Source organism: Falco biarmicus, chromosome 8 (assembly GCF_023638135.1).
Source record: "Falco biarmicus isolate bFalBia1 chromosome 8, bFalBia1.pri, whole genome shotgun sequence".
Taxonomy (NCBI): domain Eukaryota; kingdom Metazoa; phylum Chordata; class Aves; order Falconiformes; family Falconidae; genus Falco; species Falco biarmicus.
This window is the reverse complement of record NC_079295.1, coordinates 22658889-22676936: the sequence shown is the minus strand read 5'-3', so window position 1 is coordinate 22676936 and position 18048 is coordinate 22658889. Positions and strand designations below refer to the sequence as shown.

General features: G+C 40.0%; 1 protein-coding gene across 2 annotated transcripts in view; it reads left to right on the top strand.

Annotated features, from left to right (window-relative positions):
• The window catches only part of CERS6 (ceramide synthase 6), a 128122-nt gene that overhangs the window by 92517 nt on the left and 17557 nt on the right, over positions 1-18048 (top strand). For both annotated transcript variants that reach the window (XM_056349593.1, XM_056349592.1), the window contains exons 6-8: positions 1592-1684; positions 8448-8576; positions 12365-12471. In XM_056349593.1, coding sequence (XP_056205568.1) covers positions 1592-1684; positions 8448-8576; positions 12365-12471 — 329 coding nt within the window. The remainder of the gene's footprint in view (positions 1-1591; positions 1685-8447; positions 8577-12364; positions 12472-18048) is intronic.

Genomic DNA, 18048 nt, shown 5'->3' with positions numbered 1-18048 from the left:
ATAAAAATGTCTACTGGGTGCTAATCAGAATTAAGTATTGGGTTTTCAGTTTGGGGCTTGTTGCTTTATTTTCTTAACTGGATAAGATTTCTAATCTCTTATTTGCCACAAATCCTTTGTAAGTTACTCAACACAGCATTGCAGAAATCCAGCTGGACTTACTGTAAATATAGTCAAATGAATCATTCTGCTGACAATTTACCTATAAGTACAGAATAGTCCTATTGAATTTGAATCTATGGAGAACTGAAACCTAACATTTAAACTAAGTTAAACACACACTGTTGATCCTTTCATGGAGGGAAACCATGATATCTGTAGAATCTCCCTACATTATCAATATATATAGGTTTAGAATTAGTAATGATATTATTAATAAAGCAGCTGACAATCTTTATTGTTTTATTTCCCCGGTGAGTTCTCTTGCAATAATGAGTATAGTAGTCTCATTGCTAGCTCATGTTCTTGTCCCTTTTTTTAATTACACCTAAATTAAATGCTTATTGGCAGTCTCACTAAGTCAGAAAAATATTATATTGGTCCAAGAAATGGCTTTAAAAGATTGATTTTAAGTGTACACATTTTTCATAAAGCATAAGCATGTGTCTATGTTTAAATAACCTACATAAAGCATTCATGTGGGCACCTAAGGATTGTTTCTGAGCTACAAAGAACTGCTCTGCAAAAGGGAATGGTAATGAAAGAGGCAAATGAAATGCCTCTTGCCAATGGAAATAGTTCATGCCCTGCTTGGATGTAATGGTTTTGCCAGTGCAAACTGCTCTAGAGAGTTACGGTTCATCTAATCCCACAGGAGATGCCCTCAGGAGTTTCTCCTGTGCCAGTGCCCCTCTCTGTCACTGCAATGGAAGACATGACTAGCAGGGAGGCACAATCACATGGAAATTAGAGCAGCTCCTAGGACTGGCTGTTTTAGACTGGGGGCTGAACAGCTTATGCATGCCACCAGTTACCTTCTTTGAAGTCACCCCAGATTGGTTTTGGTTATGTATAAGTTCCTGTGGCTTGTTATTTTTATTTCTTTTACTTTTAAACTTCTGTGTTAACCATATTGTATATCAAACAAGATGCCTGGATAAATTTATTTTATTTTCTTCTTTTCAAATATTGACATGTTCCCAGAAAATGGTTAAATTCTTTAAAAGTAGACTAAAGCTCGCAACATTTTAATCATGAGCAGATGAGATTATATACTAGCATTACTTTAATCTGCTCTAGCATTGTTTCTTTTGATGTACAGCAAGATATTTCAAGTAGTCTTTCAAAACTAAGACTTAGGAGTACTCAGAATTTACTTTGTTCTAGGTTCCAAATGGACAACATCATCATTTTTTGGTATTACAATATTAAAATACTGTCAAGATTAAAACATAAGAGGAGGGTAGGCTGGGGAGCTTTATTTTTCCAGTGACATCAAAGTTTGAAAGAGGCTACCATCATAATTTTTCTTACATAGGATGCCTATGTATAATTTAGTAATCCCTTCATGATTAAATATGCCTCCTATATACCTCAGCTGCCTGTAATGTCAGTTAGACTCTATTAACCTTTTCTCATCTCCATATTTCAGCCACTGATGCCTGACCTTCATTATTACTACCTAGTTGAATTGTCATTCTACTGGTCCTTAATGTTTTCTCAATTCATTGACATCAAAAGAAAGGTAAGAACAATGGGACAAAAAACATTGAAAGCTTTAAGCACATATCTATCTTGACTTCAGGAATACCTGTATTACCTGTGCAGATAACTGGAAATAGTTCTTTTTAGTCACCACCTCTTGCAGATATTCATTACTGAGAAACTGGTGTTGAAGTGCTTGTCTTACTCTGTTCCTTGTTACTATGATGTGGGGTTTTTCTGCATGGGAAGAAGAGCCTGGAGTAATCAAATATTCAAGGAGAAATAGCAGCAGCCAAAAAAACCTGCTCTCATACAGTGACTTAAATGGAATTGAACACACAGTAGCTAGTAGATGTACGGTTTCTTCTAAGAGTTAAATGCTGAAATATCATTGATGGAGCAAGACTACCTCTTAAATTCACAGTATCACTTTGGTAAAATCTATGAGAGCTTTCAATTTATTCTACAAAGGGATGTTAAAAACAGGGATACATTTATTATAAAAAAGTGATGTTACATTTAATCTTACCTTTACGGTTATAACATTTCAAGTAGCTGAGCATTGCAATTAAGGGGATATTAATCAAGGAAATAAAACTCTGGAAAGATAAAAAAACATTTTTCTAGTTTCAGTAGCAACCTGTTCCATACTCCATCATCCAAGTTCTCTCCTCCAAGGAGAGCGCTAGTCCACAGCAGAACAGGCAGCACAACAGTCATTCTATACCAAACAGTCCACTGAGCTATTCTTGCAGGGGTTTGTTAATGTTGCAAAATTATTTAAAACATTTGGAAGAATTTTATAATATTTTATGTGCCTCCTTTTACTGCCATTTAGTTAATTGATTGTAGGCTATGCTAATCGAAGTATCCTTCTTTAATAGAATTTTAGCAGGAGCATAACTCTGAAAAGAGTAAATGAACAATCCAGTATGTCCTGAATAAATTTGTTTGCTATTTGGAACCACAGTGTGCTGCTCCTGGAGGTCTTGTGTCAGAGCTGCATGTATCGAAAAATATCCCTTTATTTGAATTTCCAAATTTTTCCAGAAGTAGAAGAAAACTCAGGAAAACATCCACAAATCTTAAATCCATATTGGAGGGTAAACTGTAAACAAAACAAGCAATTTAGGATTAAATATCCCTTACTGTTAGTCATGAGCTTGAAATGAGTACAACTTCATTGTTTCAAAAAACAGAGATGCAGAAAAAGAGTGCTGAACGAAGCTGTATGATAGCAGAGATGAATTTAAATCAAGAGTAGCATTGACTAATATACATAAACTGCAGGTGCCAGCAATACTGACTAGCCATTTGTCAATATATCAACTAAAACCAAACCTCTGCAACAATGTTACAAAATTTTTTAGGTTATTTTTCTAGAACTGTATTGTGTCTAATCAGTCTCCCTGCATTCATATTCAGCCCTCCCCACTGTGTCATTGGTTATATTTTATTTTCCTTGTGTACCTTGGAAGGGAGGAATATTTTAACAGCAATTGTTGCAATTGCAACAGTACTGCAATTTTGCAGTACAATACATCGTTAAAGAATATTTAATTGATTCCTGACTAGTTGCTTTGTTCATGTGAAAAATAATTGGAGTCTACCCTAACAGCATCTAGGTTCAGTGCTGAAGTGCACTTCTGAAAAGGGCCTTTGGGAGGCCAGTAATACCTTTCTCATTTAATACATCTCATGAGCAATTGCTATAGCTTTTTCCCCCATGACTTGGAGAGTTTGTTCCCATTGATGAGCTGAGCACAGAGCTAAAGCCCAATCCTGTCCATAAGTCCATCTTTTGCAAGTCTGTTTCTCAGTTATGTATACATGACTTTTTATTAGGGAGACTTTGCAGCAGCCTACTGTGGAAATAGAATGGGAGATGGAGGTGGGGAAGTGGATTGCTAACAGCTAACACCCCTGCCACAGATTTGCAATGCTTAAAGCCAGAGCACCAGATCAAAGCATCGTCCCATGCACCTGCTGTGTCTGAGAACATCCAGTGTCCAGCAGAGAGCAGGAGTACAGTATCAGCAAGTCAAAAGCCTTTCGTTATAAGGACCCTGCAGGAGACAGTGGAGGTGCCATATTTATAAATAACCTATTAGATCACAGACCAGTTTGGACTGTGGAGACAGTTCTTTTTGTAGTGTAAGCGAAGTTGAGAACTAGGGGGATTAGACTGGAGAAATGCAGGCATGCACTGGTGTCATACAGTAAAACTGTTCTATAGTGGGGTGAGTGCAAGCTGTCAAGGAAACCCATAAGCTGAAAAATGTTAGCACTGGTATCTTACAGTAGTTGACAAAAAATAGTACAAGCTTGACAGAGGCACCAGCTCTTGCAGCACCATAATAGTTCTCTTTAAAAAAGCAGGTTTAGTTTAAAAAATGTGGAGACCTCCTAATGTACTCAATATGCAATGCATGAAACGGTGCCCATATTAAATAAGGCTCTGTTTAACTGGAAGAAGCAGGAGGAAATTTGCCAACTAATATCAGTTGCTATTGTAATAGTTCCTGACAGCTTATACAGAGCAAATTAACAGTTCTCAGCCTGAGAAACCTGTTGATGTTTTCATGTTACAGTGAGAGGAATACTTTTAGTCTTGGTTACCATTTTAGGTACTTTAAATTCAGCAGTGGCTGTGTTGTAGTGTCTGGGATGATCAAAAGTTCCCTGGGAGCCTCATGCACTGCAGGAATTCAGTCAACCACTTTTATGTAGCTGGGTTTCTCTGGAGGTGCAGTAGGTCCTCTCTGAGCACCAGCACTCAGCACTGGCCTGACTGCAGTACTGGTCTTTTACTTGCTGTGGCTCAAGAGAAATGTACTTGCTGTTTTCCATCTCCGTTATTCTTTTCTAATAGCAAATTCATAACTTCAGAATTACTTCCAATTGGTTTGCTGACTTTCAAATACCTGTTTGTCTTTATTTAGGTGTTATGAATTCCACCAGATTACCTTTGCCTGGCTGAATAGGTGTGAGCAGAATATTTAGGCTGTTGCACATACCTATTATTGGCATTAACACAGCAAGCTGAGTAGATTAACTTTTATGGTTTTATAATGGCATGTTGTTTGCTTCATAAATATCTACTATGTTGATGTAATGTTGTTCTACCCCGAACGGTTTTCATTTTTGAAGACTGCAACCTAGTATAATTTGGGTTATTTATCATCTCTGTCCAGTTTCCCATACTCCTCTTTTGTAGAACAGAATTAGATCAGGGAACTTCGTTACTCTTACAAGACCCTGATGAGTTTTAAAAGCAGGGAGGCTTATTTATATGCTTTCTGGATACCTAAAGTATTGCTTGATAGAAAAATATGACAGGTGTATTTAAGAGAATGTATAAAATTTCTACTCAGTCAGTGTTTTAACAGGTTTGTGGAAGATCTAGGAGACCTTTTTGTGTATTCACACCTTCTAGTTCCAAGCATTTGGCAATTCCCAGAGCTTCTGTGGTTTACTTTTTTTTTGAAAATGACAGTTGGCTCATTCCCAAAATAACATGATTTGTAGCTGCTAATTTTCTTGAATATTCCATTTTGATTCTAGAAAATTTATGCTATGTTTCACTAAATCTGGATCCTAGATCTCTTTCTTCAGACAGCAACAAAAAGACTCATAGATTTGATTTATTTTGTTTCAGAGGAAAGGAATTTAGATTGTGTACGTTTTACAGACCTTTACTAGAACTGTAATGGTTGAAACCTTTAGTGATAATCCCTTTCCTTCTTGATCTATAACATAGCCCATTTCCAGAAGCTGGAGTGACTAATGCAGATGATGTTTTGCCCTTTAGTGACACTAACGTTCCATAGCCACTTGGCAGTTTAGCCAGTGAGTGTGACATGCTAAACAAACATGGGTAGCAGAAGCCTTGATTCCAGAGGGCTTGTCCAGAAGTTGAGACCCATGGGGTTTCTCTGTTGTCTGCCCTGTGTTCTTCCCACTGATGGTGTCAGTAGGTTCTTTCTTCTGTTCTTAGCCACATATTTTCATGACACAGGCACATGACATCTCTCAGCAGTTACAGCTGGAGGCTATAAGTCTGCTGTAAAGAAATGCATCTTGCACAAACATACATACAGTTTGGAATACATTTTAAAAAAGAAAAAGCCTGTAACTGTACAGCTGCTCTTACGCTGTGTGTGGGTGAAAGTGCTTGAGTAAGCTGGGAAAACAAGTACCACTTGACATTACAGGGACTTGTACCATTAGTTACTATGTATTCATTACCCTTATGTATAATTAAAATCCAACAGGCAGCATCTTCAAAGCATAGTGTTAGTTACTGACGAAGAAATATCACAAACAAGAAAGGACCAGAATAATAAAAGTAGTCTTATTTATATCACTGCTACTTTTTTCCTAACAATTCTCAGTTGTTTCAGAGCTGGCAGAGTCAGATAACTGTCTCTTTTACAAAGCATTATTAGAGGAGTTCCCTGGACAGCATTTCTGTAAGTAGACTCATACAGAAGTGCGGAAGACTGCTGCCCAAGAGCATTAGGGCTGCTTAGGAATAATCCATATTGTCAGGAATGCCTTGAAGAGTTCCCAAGAGGGACTAGAAGTCTTGTGTTTGTAGAACGTGAATGTGTCAGCTATGAAAACAGAGGTTTTCTATTTGGCTTCTTCCCCTGTTTGGACTGCTTATGTGCTAACATAATTGCAGTTAGAAGGAAAATGAAGAACAGTGCCATAGCATTTGCAGCTGAAGCAGGTAAAGAGCTAGGCTGCAGTATAGCCATATAGCAATGCTCATAGCTTACTTCTAATCCCAGGGAATAAGGTAGGTGCTTTGCTGTTTTGATTATGGTATAGTGAAGTGGTCCCCATGTGTGGGTTTGTAGTTACTGAAATGACTAAGATGCTGTACCTTTGCTTTCGCTTAAGGCCCTTAGGCAGGAAAAAATAGCCTTTTGTTCTCTTTTGTTCAGTCTGCTTTACAAAATGGATTTAAAGCAATGGCTTGCTATGACTGCTGAATGTATTTGATTGCATTCCGTGCTGCTGGTGAACAAATAACCCAGCTGAGAAATGTTGGGTGTATACCAAACTAGGATACAGTTCCCTGCTTTTAGTCTTTTTTTTTTTTCTCTCTTTTCTTCCCCCACCCCACCCCAGCTTTAGAGATACTGGCAGTGCCCATTGATGAGCATCTGTAGGAAACAGGACCTTGTTGCATCTGATAGCATTAAACATAAAGTGATAGCCTGGAAGCAGGTCCTGTACCTATTCAGTTAGCAAGACTTCTCAAGCTACAGGTTTTTTCTGCGGACCCCAGGTGCACATTGCAGTGAAGCCATATGCTGGTTCTGAGAGGCAGTGGCACTGCACATCTTTGAAAACAGCGGTGCCTGCTACATGCTTGCTGCATTCCCAACGAGAGGTATGGTGACACTGGGCAGTTATTCTTCCCAGTGTTGGGCAGACAGCAGTCAGCAGCTGTAGCTGTTGCTTTTCCGGAGTTGACCCTGTGTTAGTGGGAGCTCATCAGCACTTTCCGTAGGGTCCTCGTCCTGCCTGACACACATACCCTTTGCAAACCAGGTGCTGCCTGTCTGAAGACTTCAGGGTTTCAGTTTTAGTTTCTCTGCTGTGGGCCTCTTAGCTGAAGACTGCCACAGCTCAGCAGGACTGGCCCACCAAAGCTGCCAGAAAGCCAAATTCCATCTCCCAAGATGCTTGATGAGCAGGCTGCCAGAAGTAGCTGCTGGTTCTAACTGCCTGGGTCTCACTCCCTTCCGACAGCCCTGCAGGACAGCCACTAGATCTGCTGAGAGCTGTGGTAGTAACTTTGTACCCTGCGCATGGAGAAACTCCCTGGTCAAATGATGCCTGTGATCTTTTCTTCAGGGTTTTGATACCACTTTCTCAAAGCTGTGCAGGTAGTTCAGCAAACTCCAGCAAGACTTCTTTTTGACTGGCTTAGTGTCTTGCAGAGAAAAGTCTCATCTTTGCAGGTCCTGTTCTCTAAGTGATGATTCTGGGGTCTAGCCAAGGCAAAAAATACAGGTCATTTCCTCTGCTTTGCCTGCCCCTTGGCATGTATCTGGGAATGTGATGTTACAGGGGCGCCGCTGCTCCTGGTATTTTTCAATAGTAACAGTTACTTGCTGGCCAAATAACTCAGAGTTACTGATGTGGAAACCAGCTAACCTGCATCATTTAGGAGGCAGCAGATGAGATCTGAGTAAGAGGAGCTGCACCAGCTCATTTGAAAACTTTTCTGACCCTGTTGCAGTGTGAAGACAAAGCAGCTTCATTAAAAACAAACAAATAAAAAACTGGAACTGGGATTCTCAGCTCTGTGAAAACTCTCAGTTATGCTTGGCAGGTGACTTGATAACTCCTAGTGTGGTGGAAATGTGTTTTCCATTCCTGTGTAGCTATTGGAACTTTTGTGAATGGTGCATTATTTTGCATATTGTGTGTTGTTTGGTGTATAAAAAATACGGTGTGATTTGATTTTTATGTACATATGCCTTTTTAAAGTAACTTCAGCCACAAATGTTTGCTTCAGCAGGTTAAATTACTATGAACTGAGAAATGCAGATACTGCCTAATTTTCAATAATATTTTTGCATTTTGTTAACATACAATGATTATTTTATTAAGAGTGACACATATAGCAGGGTATTTAATGCAGTTATGTAGCAGGATCTTTATATAACATAACCATAATGCTGAGTTTAAAAAACATCCATCCATTTTTACATAAGGGTACTGAATCTCACTGTTTGCTTCATTGTTTTTTTGCTTTTTCCCCCTGCTTCTTGCTGCTCTAGGATTTTGGTGTCATGTTTACACATCACATTGTAGCAGTCATCCTGATAACCTTCTCATATGTAACCAATTTGACACGAGTGGGAACCTTGACCTTCTGTCTCCATGACGTGGCTGATATTGTCCTAGAGGTGAGATAATACATACATCATCAGTGTCTGTGCATGGTATTCACTATTCGCAGAGCTAGCATGTCAGTGGGTAGAATTATTTGCTATGCAGAACAAGGCTTTCCTAAGCAAAGAGTCCAGTTCAAGATAGTAATGGTGATTAATATAGTATATTTTCTTGCTGAAATATATTACACTTGTAGCAGTGCATTTTGTGACTTCAGGCTGGTTTATCCCTTGTCAAGTTGCGTGTACACAGCAGAGACTGGTAATGCATTGCAGGCCAGGGAGGATTACACACAGATATTAAATGTAACATGGTAAAATCAGAAGCTCAAAGTTGCAAAATTTGGAAGGTGGTGACTGTGGGATAGAAGCTTCCGGTTCTTGATCCTCCTGACGTGGTGTGTGGGGCAAGAACCCTGTCTCCAAAAGAATTAAGGTGACATGGTTTGTTTCTGCTGTGCTTTGCTGGGCAGAGGGTGCTGGACAATGTAGTGGCTGTTTCTGCATGGGCAGTGAACTGACCTCTATTCCTCAGGATTTTCCAGGTTCCCATCCTCCACATCCAGATGCCAGTATTAAGCAGTTGGCTTTGGAGAAGGAGGGATGATTGAAATTCTTTTAAGTCAAGATGGTCTGTAACTTCCATAATGGCAATTTAGAGGTGTTGTCATGCTGTATCCACATCAGTTTTTAGACAGCTCTGGATGATGCTGGGATTGGGCTGTCTGTGAACTCTCAATCAGGATCAAACCAAAGTTAATAACTATTTTGTCTGAAATTATTTTTTATTAAAGTAGTTGCAAGGATCCTATTATGCAAGAATATAGTCTCACTGTGTGAATCGTGTTGCAGAATCAAAATCCTGCCATTCTGGTTTGATAGTGCTGCAAATCTGGTTTTTTATTTTCTAATCTGTTTTTAATCTAGAAGGCACATGACTGCCAGAGATAGAAAGCAACAAAGAATCTGGATTTCCTCTATTAGAAAGAATTACATCTTTAAAGTTTATTTTTCTGTTTTAGCGATGTGTGTAGAGCCATTCTGCTAGCTGTGGGTTCACCCAAACTTTCTTTGTTTCTCTTTTTTCACAACCAGAAGGATGTACTTGAAGGTGTTCATTCCAGATCAGTGTCTGTGGAACTGTAAATCCACTGAAGAGCAGCTGTAATAGGCTAGCTAAAACCTTACCTTAAACACAGTGAGATACATACTTTCGTTCAATTCTTCTGATCATTCACTGGCTAAGACAAAGAGAAATTGCTGGTATTCTCACAAATATTCAGCAAATACATGTCCCTAGGCCACTAGACTTTCCACCTACCATTTCATAGTGAAACATGTCCAGTGGAAAGCTAGAATGCAACATTTTTGCTATTTTCATTGCAGAAGGTAGTATATATTGGTAGGAATACCGGAGGTGAGGTTTTTTCCATAGGTCTTGAGGCATCTGAAGGTACAGAAGTCATAATAGGATTTTCAGGAATCCTTAGCTGTTCTCTTAGATCTGAGTGCAAGTTATCTTGGAGACTCAAAGCAGCCTAGCCATGGCAGGACAGGCTGAACACAGAGTAATTTTCTTGCCTATGAAGCCACTACATTAGTTTAAACTAAAATCTAGGCTACTGAGAGGCAACTTTCAGGATCCCAGCTAAGTCGTTTATGGGGTCCTCAGTATCTTTGCACTGCAGTACAGCTTGTGGGTTGGAGACGCTGTGACCTAAACCTGCTAAAGCACTTAAAATCCTGTCTGTTTGGGGACCTTGAGACTTTTCAGCTTCGATTAATGAACACTGTGACAAGTTTTGATGCCGCTGTATGGATGTGAATAGTTATCAGTTTGGTATGCTTCTGGTGTATGAGCCTCACATAGCTGACAGTTCAACCTGAATCCTTTCTGTCAGGTTCCAGCTATCTCCTGACACACTTTTCTAAAAAAGCGGGGAATGGACACTTCGAACCAAGGCAAATAGCTGAACTATAAAATGAATGGATTTAAATAGTCTAACAAGAGTATCTGGAAGAGCTGTGTTACTCAGTTATAGTCACAGGTTTTAATCTTTGAAAATTGTGTTGTATTGTCTTAGGTGGCCAAATTCCATTGAACAACAGCATACTCTTTCCCTTCCTTATCAATATAATTCATAGATTTGTTATTGAATAACTGATGACCGAACAACTGTACTGTTTTTGAGAAATGACATGATACTACTACAAGTTGCTATAGCAATATCAGCTCCACACACTATGAAACCAGCTTTTATAGACTACCACCATGGAAATACATCCAAAATTTGTATCTGAACTTTCAGTCATCTGAAAATCAAGGTGTTAGTAACTTCTGCTTTGCATGTTGGCACCAAAGTATTCTTTTTTCCTTAAACCAGACTGTGAGTACAAAGTGCTAGGAATCTCATTTGTGTCCACTAGAATATAGGACTGATTTGGAAGGGTTATGTTTTCTTCGCAGCGCTGGTGGCTTCCCTCATGTTTTGCAAGCTTCCTAACTTGTTTTCTGTTAGTGAGGAATATCCTTTATATGAGGTTTTTAGTGGAAATATTGCCGGAGTTAGGTAACATCCAAAAGTGCAGGTTGGTTTTAGCATCCAGATTGTCTGACATGAGCATTGAGCATTTTCAGGTTCAATGTGTTCATGCCAAAAAAACCCAGACAGACTGCAAGAGTGCCTCTCACCATTTTAGGCAATTCTCTGGTTTGAATTCTGTGTTCAGAATATTCTGCATGCATGGTTGTGGTAATTTTGCTCCCTGTTAGCCCTCTGGAAAATCTGCACAACTAAGCATCTTCTCAATATGGGAGCTGGATACAGGTGCCTTCAGAGGGGGACTTTGAAAGGGTTCCCAACTGGCTTAAGTGGGCACTAAATCAGGCTCTTCGTGTACTTCACTGTGCAGTGACTCTCTGGATACATTTGACAGTATGAAGACTGTCCCTGCCTTGAAGCAGATGTTTTACAATAAGTAACTGCTTACACACAGGAATACTGTGGAAGCAGCATGGATGTCTTAAAAGAAGCTTGCTTGTACGTACTCCTTTCTTCAGGGACAAGAGGACAAAGAAACTTCAGGGAAGTAATTAGAACTTCAGAAGAGTAATTAGTGACTCCTTCACTGAGGAGGAGTCAGAAGACTGCACGAGGAAAAATGAGAGAAACATGTAAAAACAGGCATAGGGTAACAAGCTGGAAAGCCAAGTTGGGAAGAGAGCCTTGGAAAAAGATTTGAAGGGGAGGGGTATAATCTTTGGGGTGGAAATGGTTCCATATAGGCCAGAAAGGAAGAAGAGATGCTGTAGGAGAACATAGGATATGGGGCATAGTAGATGATTTGAGACAAAGTTTATATATAGTAAACACTAGAAGATGAGAGAGCATGGGGCAGGTAGAAGATGGATGGATGTTGAAAATGCAAGTGGAGCACACTGGAAAGCTGAGAGATAGGTAGGTACTTCTTGGATGGGGACAAGAACAACGTAAATACAATGGGGTTCAATTAAAGGTTTAGAAGGGTTTTGTGAATCTGAAATAGTAGGATTTCAAGAAGGAAATTGGATGGGGAAGGAAGAAATGAGAGATGTACTCTGGTTTTATTCAGTCTGGGGTTTCACCTGAGAAGACATTTGCTATGTGCTTGGTGGAGAGGTGTTACGAGATCACTGCAAGGTGGCCCAATGAAAATGTTAGTAATTTCATAAAAAGTTTATTTCTTCTTTGTACAGCTTATACACAATACAAGAGAACTCAGTTGTCCTCACAGAAGTAAACAGACATTTCTTTCTTTTACAGGCTGCCAAAATGGCAAACTATTGCAAGTGTCAAAAACTGAGTGACCTTCTGTTCCTTACATTTGCCATTGTCTTCATTGTCACTAGGCTTGGCATATATCCCCTATGGTGAGTAAGCGTATCATTTTCCTCATACACTAAGCATCAAATAAGCTTGGAAATAACTCTGTTGTAATTGAACATGATTCATTGACATTACTCTGTTTCCCAAAGCACCAAGGAGCGTTTCAGACGTAACTAGGTGCTGAAATAGCCTATTTGCTAGAGTGCTGTTGTGTTTAACGTGTGCTGGACAAGAAATGTATGTGGCTTCTCCTGGTTTTAAGGTAGAAGTGGGTTGGAGACCACATAGCTTCAGGTTAGTAGTTGGATGCCTGTGTTGGCAAGAAGTTAGAGGAGAAATAAAATATTGGTCACTGAAGACACTGATCAGAGGCTGAGGTTGAAGCCAGGATCTTCTCATTAGCTTTCAGTGCACACTTTATGAACACGTTCAGCTTAAAGAAAAATGGTGAAATAAGGAAAATCTGGCCTACTGAAATCAGTATAAGGATGTTATTGCCATGCAGATTTCAATACTGAAGGCTACTCCTTTTCCACCCCTCCTTTGAACTGGGGGTCCTGGGGAAGCTGTGCAATACATACATCTATAATGTGTCACCATGATCTCACCTCTTCCCAGACAAAGACAGCTGCTTGAAGGTGCACGTACTCTTTCTTCTAGGTACACAGACATGCATGCACACAAACAGAACATAGGTGTTCAGCTCTTTAGCTGGGGTCATAAATATCCAGAAGCAGCTGTCTAGTTAGGAGACACACCGATGCACTTCAGTGTAGAAACCCATTCAAGTTTTTCTGTAAATTGTGCCCTATATATGAGAAGGGCTGGGAGAAGGCGTTGCCCTCACTCTCTTTTTTTGTTGGGTTTTTTTTTATTATTATTCTAGATCCTTCATTTCTCTTGTATGAACAGAACTAACCCAAATTGTGTCTGTGTCCCTGTGAGAGCAAGAGGGGCCTGTCATTGCATCATAAGATAACAGTGACAGTTTGGGTTTGGGGAAGCACCAAGAATGCCAGAAATACTACCCTTTGCAGCGTGTTATTTAGAGAGATTACCTCCAAGCTCCTTATGTAAGCAAGCAGAGGATTTACAGATGTCAATATCAACCTCTCTGCCACAGTTTCCTTTCAAATCCTCTATAATGATATCTCTTTGGGGTTTTGTTAATGTAAACAGGATAAGACCAAGATGCCCTCAGGGAGCTGTGTCATCAGTTCTGCTTAGGAGTACAATGTAGAATTCTCATTTAGCATTTAATGACTCCAAAGATAATGTGATAATGCCTGGTCCCTATTGCACCATGAGTTGGCGAAGGACCATGACAAAAGGCGAAAATGGATAGACACACAAACTATGTATTTAAAAACGCTTGTTATTTTTTCCAAGGATTAATTATTTGTTTCTTAAACAGCTTTGCTTCCCTTTCCTCAGTCCTTCCTTGAAGCTAACTTGCTCGTTCACTGAATTTCTGTAAATGAAGCAAGCTAGTTTTTTTACGTGCATGATCTCAGATAGGAAAAATGGTGGCACTCCATCTGGCACTACCAGAGAGATAAATAGCTACTGGAGAGAGCCCAGCAAAGGGTCACTGAGATTGATTAAGGGACTGGAATTCTTCTCACATAAGGAGAGGCTGAGACAGGTGGGACTGTTTAGCATAGAGAATAGAAAGCTCACGATGGGTATTATAAATATATATAAATATATGAAGGGAAAGTGTAAAGAAACCTGAGCAAGGCTCTTTTCAGTGGTGCCCAAGGCCAGGACCAGAGGCAATGAGCATGAACTGAAACACAGGAGGTTCCATATGGACATCAGGGAACACTTTTTCACTGTGAGGGTGACTGAGCGCTGGCACTAGTTGCTCAGAGAGGTTGTGGAGTCTCCATACCTGGAGATACTTGAAAGCCATCTAGACATGATCCTGCGCAGCCTGCCACAGGTGACCTAAGTTGGACAGGGTGACCTCTAGAGGTCCCTTCCAACCTCGGCCATTCTGTGATTCTGTGTGCTGCTTTATGTGTTTAGCTGTGGCTCCAGCATTTCAAGCTCACTCCATATTATTTGAAATGGCAAAGAAGGTACTGCTGACTTGAAATTTTTTGTTATTCAAAGAGATAATTTACCAGATCACTGCTGTGCTTGCTTTGCTGAATAGTCAACAAAGAGCAGAGTAATCTTGTCCAGAGCGCATGATTTTGAAGGAGGTCATTAGTCTTCACACATTTAACTAGAAGCAGCTGCCCAATATGCTTTTTCTCTTGAGATGTCTGAAAATCAGCAAGATTTTCCCATCCTTTACATCCTTACTATGGTAGTCAAGTTTTGGAAAGTCCACACTTTCAACCTGAAGTGTTTGAAATAACACTGCGTGTTTATAACTGGAACTGAAGCTCAGAAACTGGAGGTTCAGATTTCTGTGAAGTGTTGCAGCCAAGTGTCACACTGTGCAGGAAGCCCTTGCTAGGACTAGGCAAATTATAAACTAAAGATTGACATGGCTAGTGGGAATCAGGCATCATAGACCTGAAGTCTGTAAGTGTCCCTAATACACACCTTAAGATGTCCGGGAAGTGCTGGGAGAGATTGCCAGCACAGTGATAAGTTATCTAGCAAGTGTTAGACCCTGAGCCCTGCTTTACAGCTGTGGCATTTTGTGCTGGTGTTGGGGATGTGCCCATCCATTCACATATATGTTAGGTGACAGCCACTTTAGATTGAACCTTGTCTGAGTCCTGCTCTGTAGAGTAGTACTGGCCCAGTGTGCTGAAAGAAAGGTAAAAATCAAAGCAAGTAGATCTGGAGAAGAGGGAAAGGGAAGAGGGCTGCACAGTAGCTTCTGTTGTCGGTGTCTGCTCCCTTGACGCTGAATATTGAGCTAATGAGGGCACCAGGTTACAGCTGTGGGTGACGTTTATGGCTGGGATGGAAAAAGATCAGCGCAGACTTGTGAAGGCAGAGGGATTGTATATTACAGGAATGCAGCAGCCAACATGGTGCTGTGTGCTCTCTGTGTCACAGATGGAGTGGTTACACTGGTGATCTCTCTGCCTCTCCTCTCCCTTAATCAACAAAAGAACACATTTATTTGCATATGCAAATGGTTCAGTGTGGTGTATATGATCTTCGATTTTTAAGACCATCTTATTTCCAGACCAAAGCCTTGGTTTATATACGCCTAATGGTTACCCTTACATACACCTATAACCACAGAGTCCAGAGGCAGTTTCAGGTCTCAGCTGTACTGTGGGCATTGCACGTGGGAGTCAGGGTTAGCAGGAATTAAGTGTGGGACATACGAGCTTGTTTCTCCCAAATCCTTTTTCTCTATGAAACAGCAATTCCAGATCTTCATCCCCATTAGTTTGCATGTCAGCAAAGATGAGTCACTGGAGTGGCAGCAGGCCAGGAAGCATAGTTTTGCTCTCCTTTGCTGAATATTCAAAATAGCAAAATTTGATGCCTGATTGATATTACATAAATATGCAAATTTTTCTAGCGTAAAAGCTGAGAGGTATAAAATTGGTGTGCATGTAATGTAAAAGGAAGACTGTAATTTATAAGAAAACTTCCCCCACACTGTAAGGCAAATATACAAGACAGGCTTCCAGAGACATCGCTTATGAAACACTGGCATACTGTTGTGCTTGGCTTTGCACAAATGCCATTTAATTTTGCATAAAGGTGCTAATAAAGAATTCAGAATATATCAAATGCTGTTGTTTGAAGGTTGTTTAGCAGTGGGCCTAAGACAAAAGAAAATGGCAATTAGGTATATATTTAGCAATCTTTCGGCAGGCATCTGGAGTTCATTTCAGCAATAATTCAAAAACCCCAGGACACTTTCTCCCTCCTGCTGCTAAGTGAATGTAGGAGTAAAGCTGCTATTTTCACTGACAAGACATTTTGTTTGTGAAATTCTCCCACTTGCACATAATCACTGTTCTAGCAAATTACAACATAAAGCACAACTCTCCATGAGTCAGGGGGAACATGATGCCTTCTCAGGTGATACAGGATTGTAGGGAGAATGAAAGCAACCTCAGACCAAAGAATTGATATAAATTATGTGAGCCTTTGGCTAGTCTAATCAGGCTGGGGAAAGCAGTTATCTCAAGCCTTTCTTCATTTCAGTAAGCCTTGCGATTCCTCTTCCTTGGGGCTGAAATGCTGTTTTTTGCATGGACACAGTCTTACCACTGTTGATAAAGGAATGGTTTGCTTTTGCTGTTTTGTTTTTCTTGCAATATCCAGAAAGAGAAACACCATGGGGTCATAATATTTATTAATAATGTTTTGAGGTGTGCGGAGGACAAGCAGGCATCTTCCATTCCAGGAGACATGAGTGAGGAAGGTGATGCACTGCATTTTCCAGTCTTTGCTCATTGCTAGCTGTAGAGTTCATGTTGTGAGAACCATGAAATTCCTCAAGTCTGGGCTGTACAGGAGACCCAAGGCTACTCACTTACTTTGCTTATTCTTCTGAAGTACACACTTTTTTGACAGGGCAGTTTGAATAAATCTAATGCTGTGAAGTTTGGTGTCTGAAGCCGGTTTCACAGAATGACCATAAACTAAGGGTATTTCAGAAGCTTCAGTGGAAGAAAGGTGGTTGGGATGAAAGGAGATAAAAGGTTACTAAACTTGTTCATCATTTTAAAAAATAGCTTCAGGTAACTGCAGGTAAAGGTGTAACTTCTGGTTGTGAACAAAGAAGGTTCCCAGAACAGCTAGGCTGATGTTTACTAGGTGAAGGCACCGAGCTGCGTAAATTCAGGTTCTTTCAAGTTGCTCTGACTGGTACTGCAGTTGTTTTTCACTACTTTTGATTATTTTTTATAATCGATTATATTGTACATGAGAGATAGAATACAGTGGGTTTCAAGGAAGTGTTGCTGACAAGTATTTTTGTCAAAAGGCAAGGAAGCAGGGAAACAGCATTGGCATTCGTGCAGCCTGTGAGGTCTCAACATGCTCATATTGCATATATGCACTGACAAATGTAAAACAGTGGCTTAACAGTACAAATATAAACGAAAGCCTGACTTAAGCTGATTATAAAGAACAGAGGTCATGTTTTGCATGTGCTGTCCCCAAAAATCTCATTTAGGCAAATTTGTTATAATTCAACCAGTCTGTATGTCTTCCTGTCCTTGATCTCTTCAGACACTGTCAGTACCTTGATTACTGCACCACTGTCTGTGAGGACAGACAGTCAACCACTTTGGTTAGTTGGTATGGTCTTGTTTAATGTTGGTAGGTATATCTTAACTGGATCTTCCATTTGTAAGTCTAGAAAATTTCTGTCAAAAAAAAAAAAAAAGCTGGTAAAAATAATTCTTACTGTTACAACTCAAAGCTGTCTCAGGTACATGTCTCCTCACCACCTGCAATGTATGGCGCTAAATGGGATTTTTATGCCAACAAATTGTATATAAGCAGAGGTCTTCCAGTTCTTAGAAGAATGACTTTGTTCCTTGTTATCCTTTCATTTTCAAAGCTCATGAGAGTACACACGGTTTGGCTCGTGGCTGATTTTTAATTGCTCTTTTATGGTAATGAATATCTATCTGCATGAACCAGACAAGCATGGCATGACCCTTGCTGAGTTAAGGTTA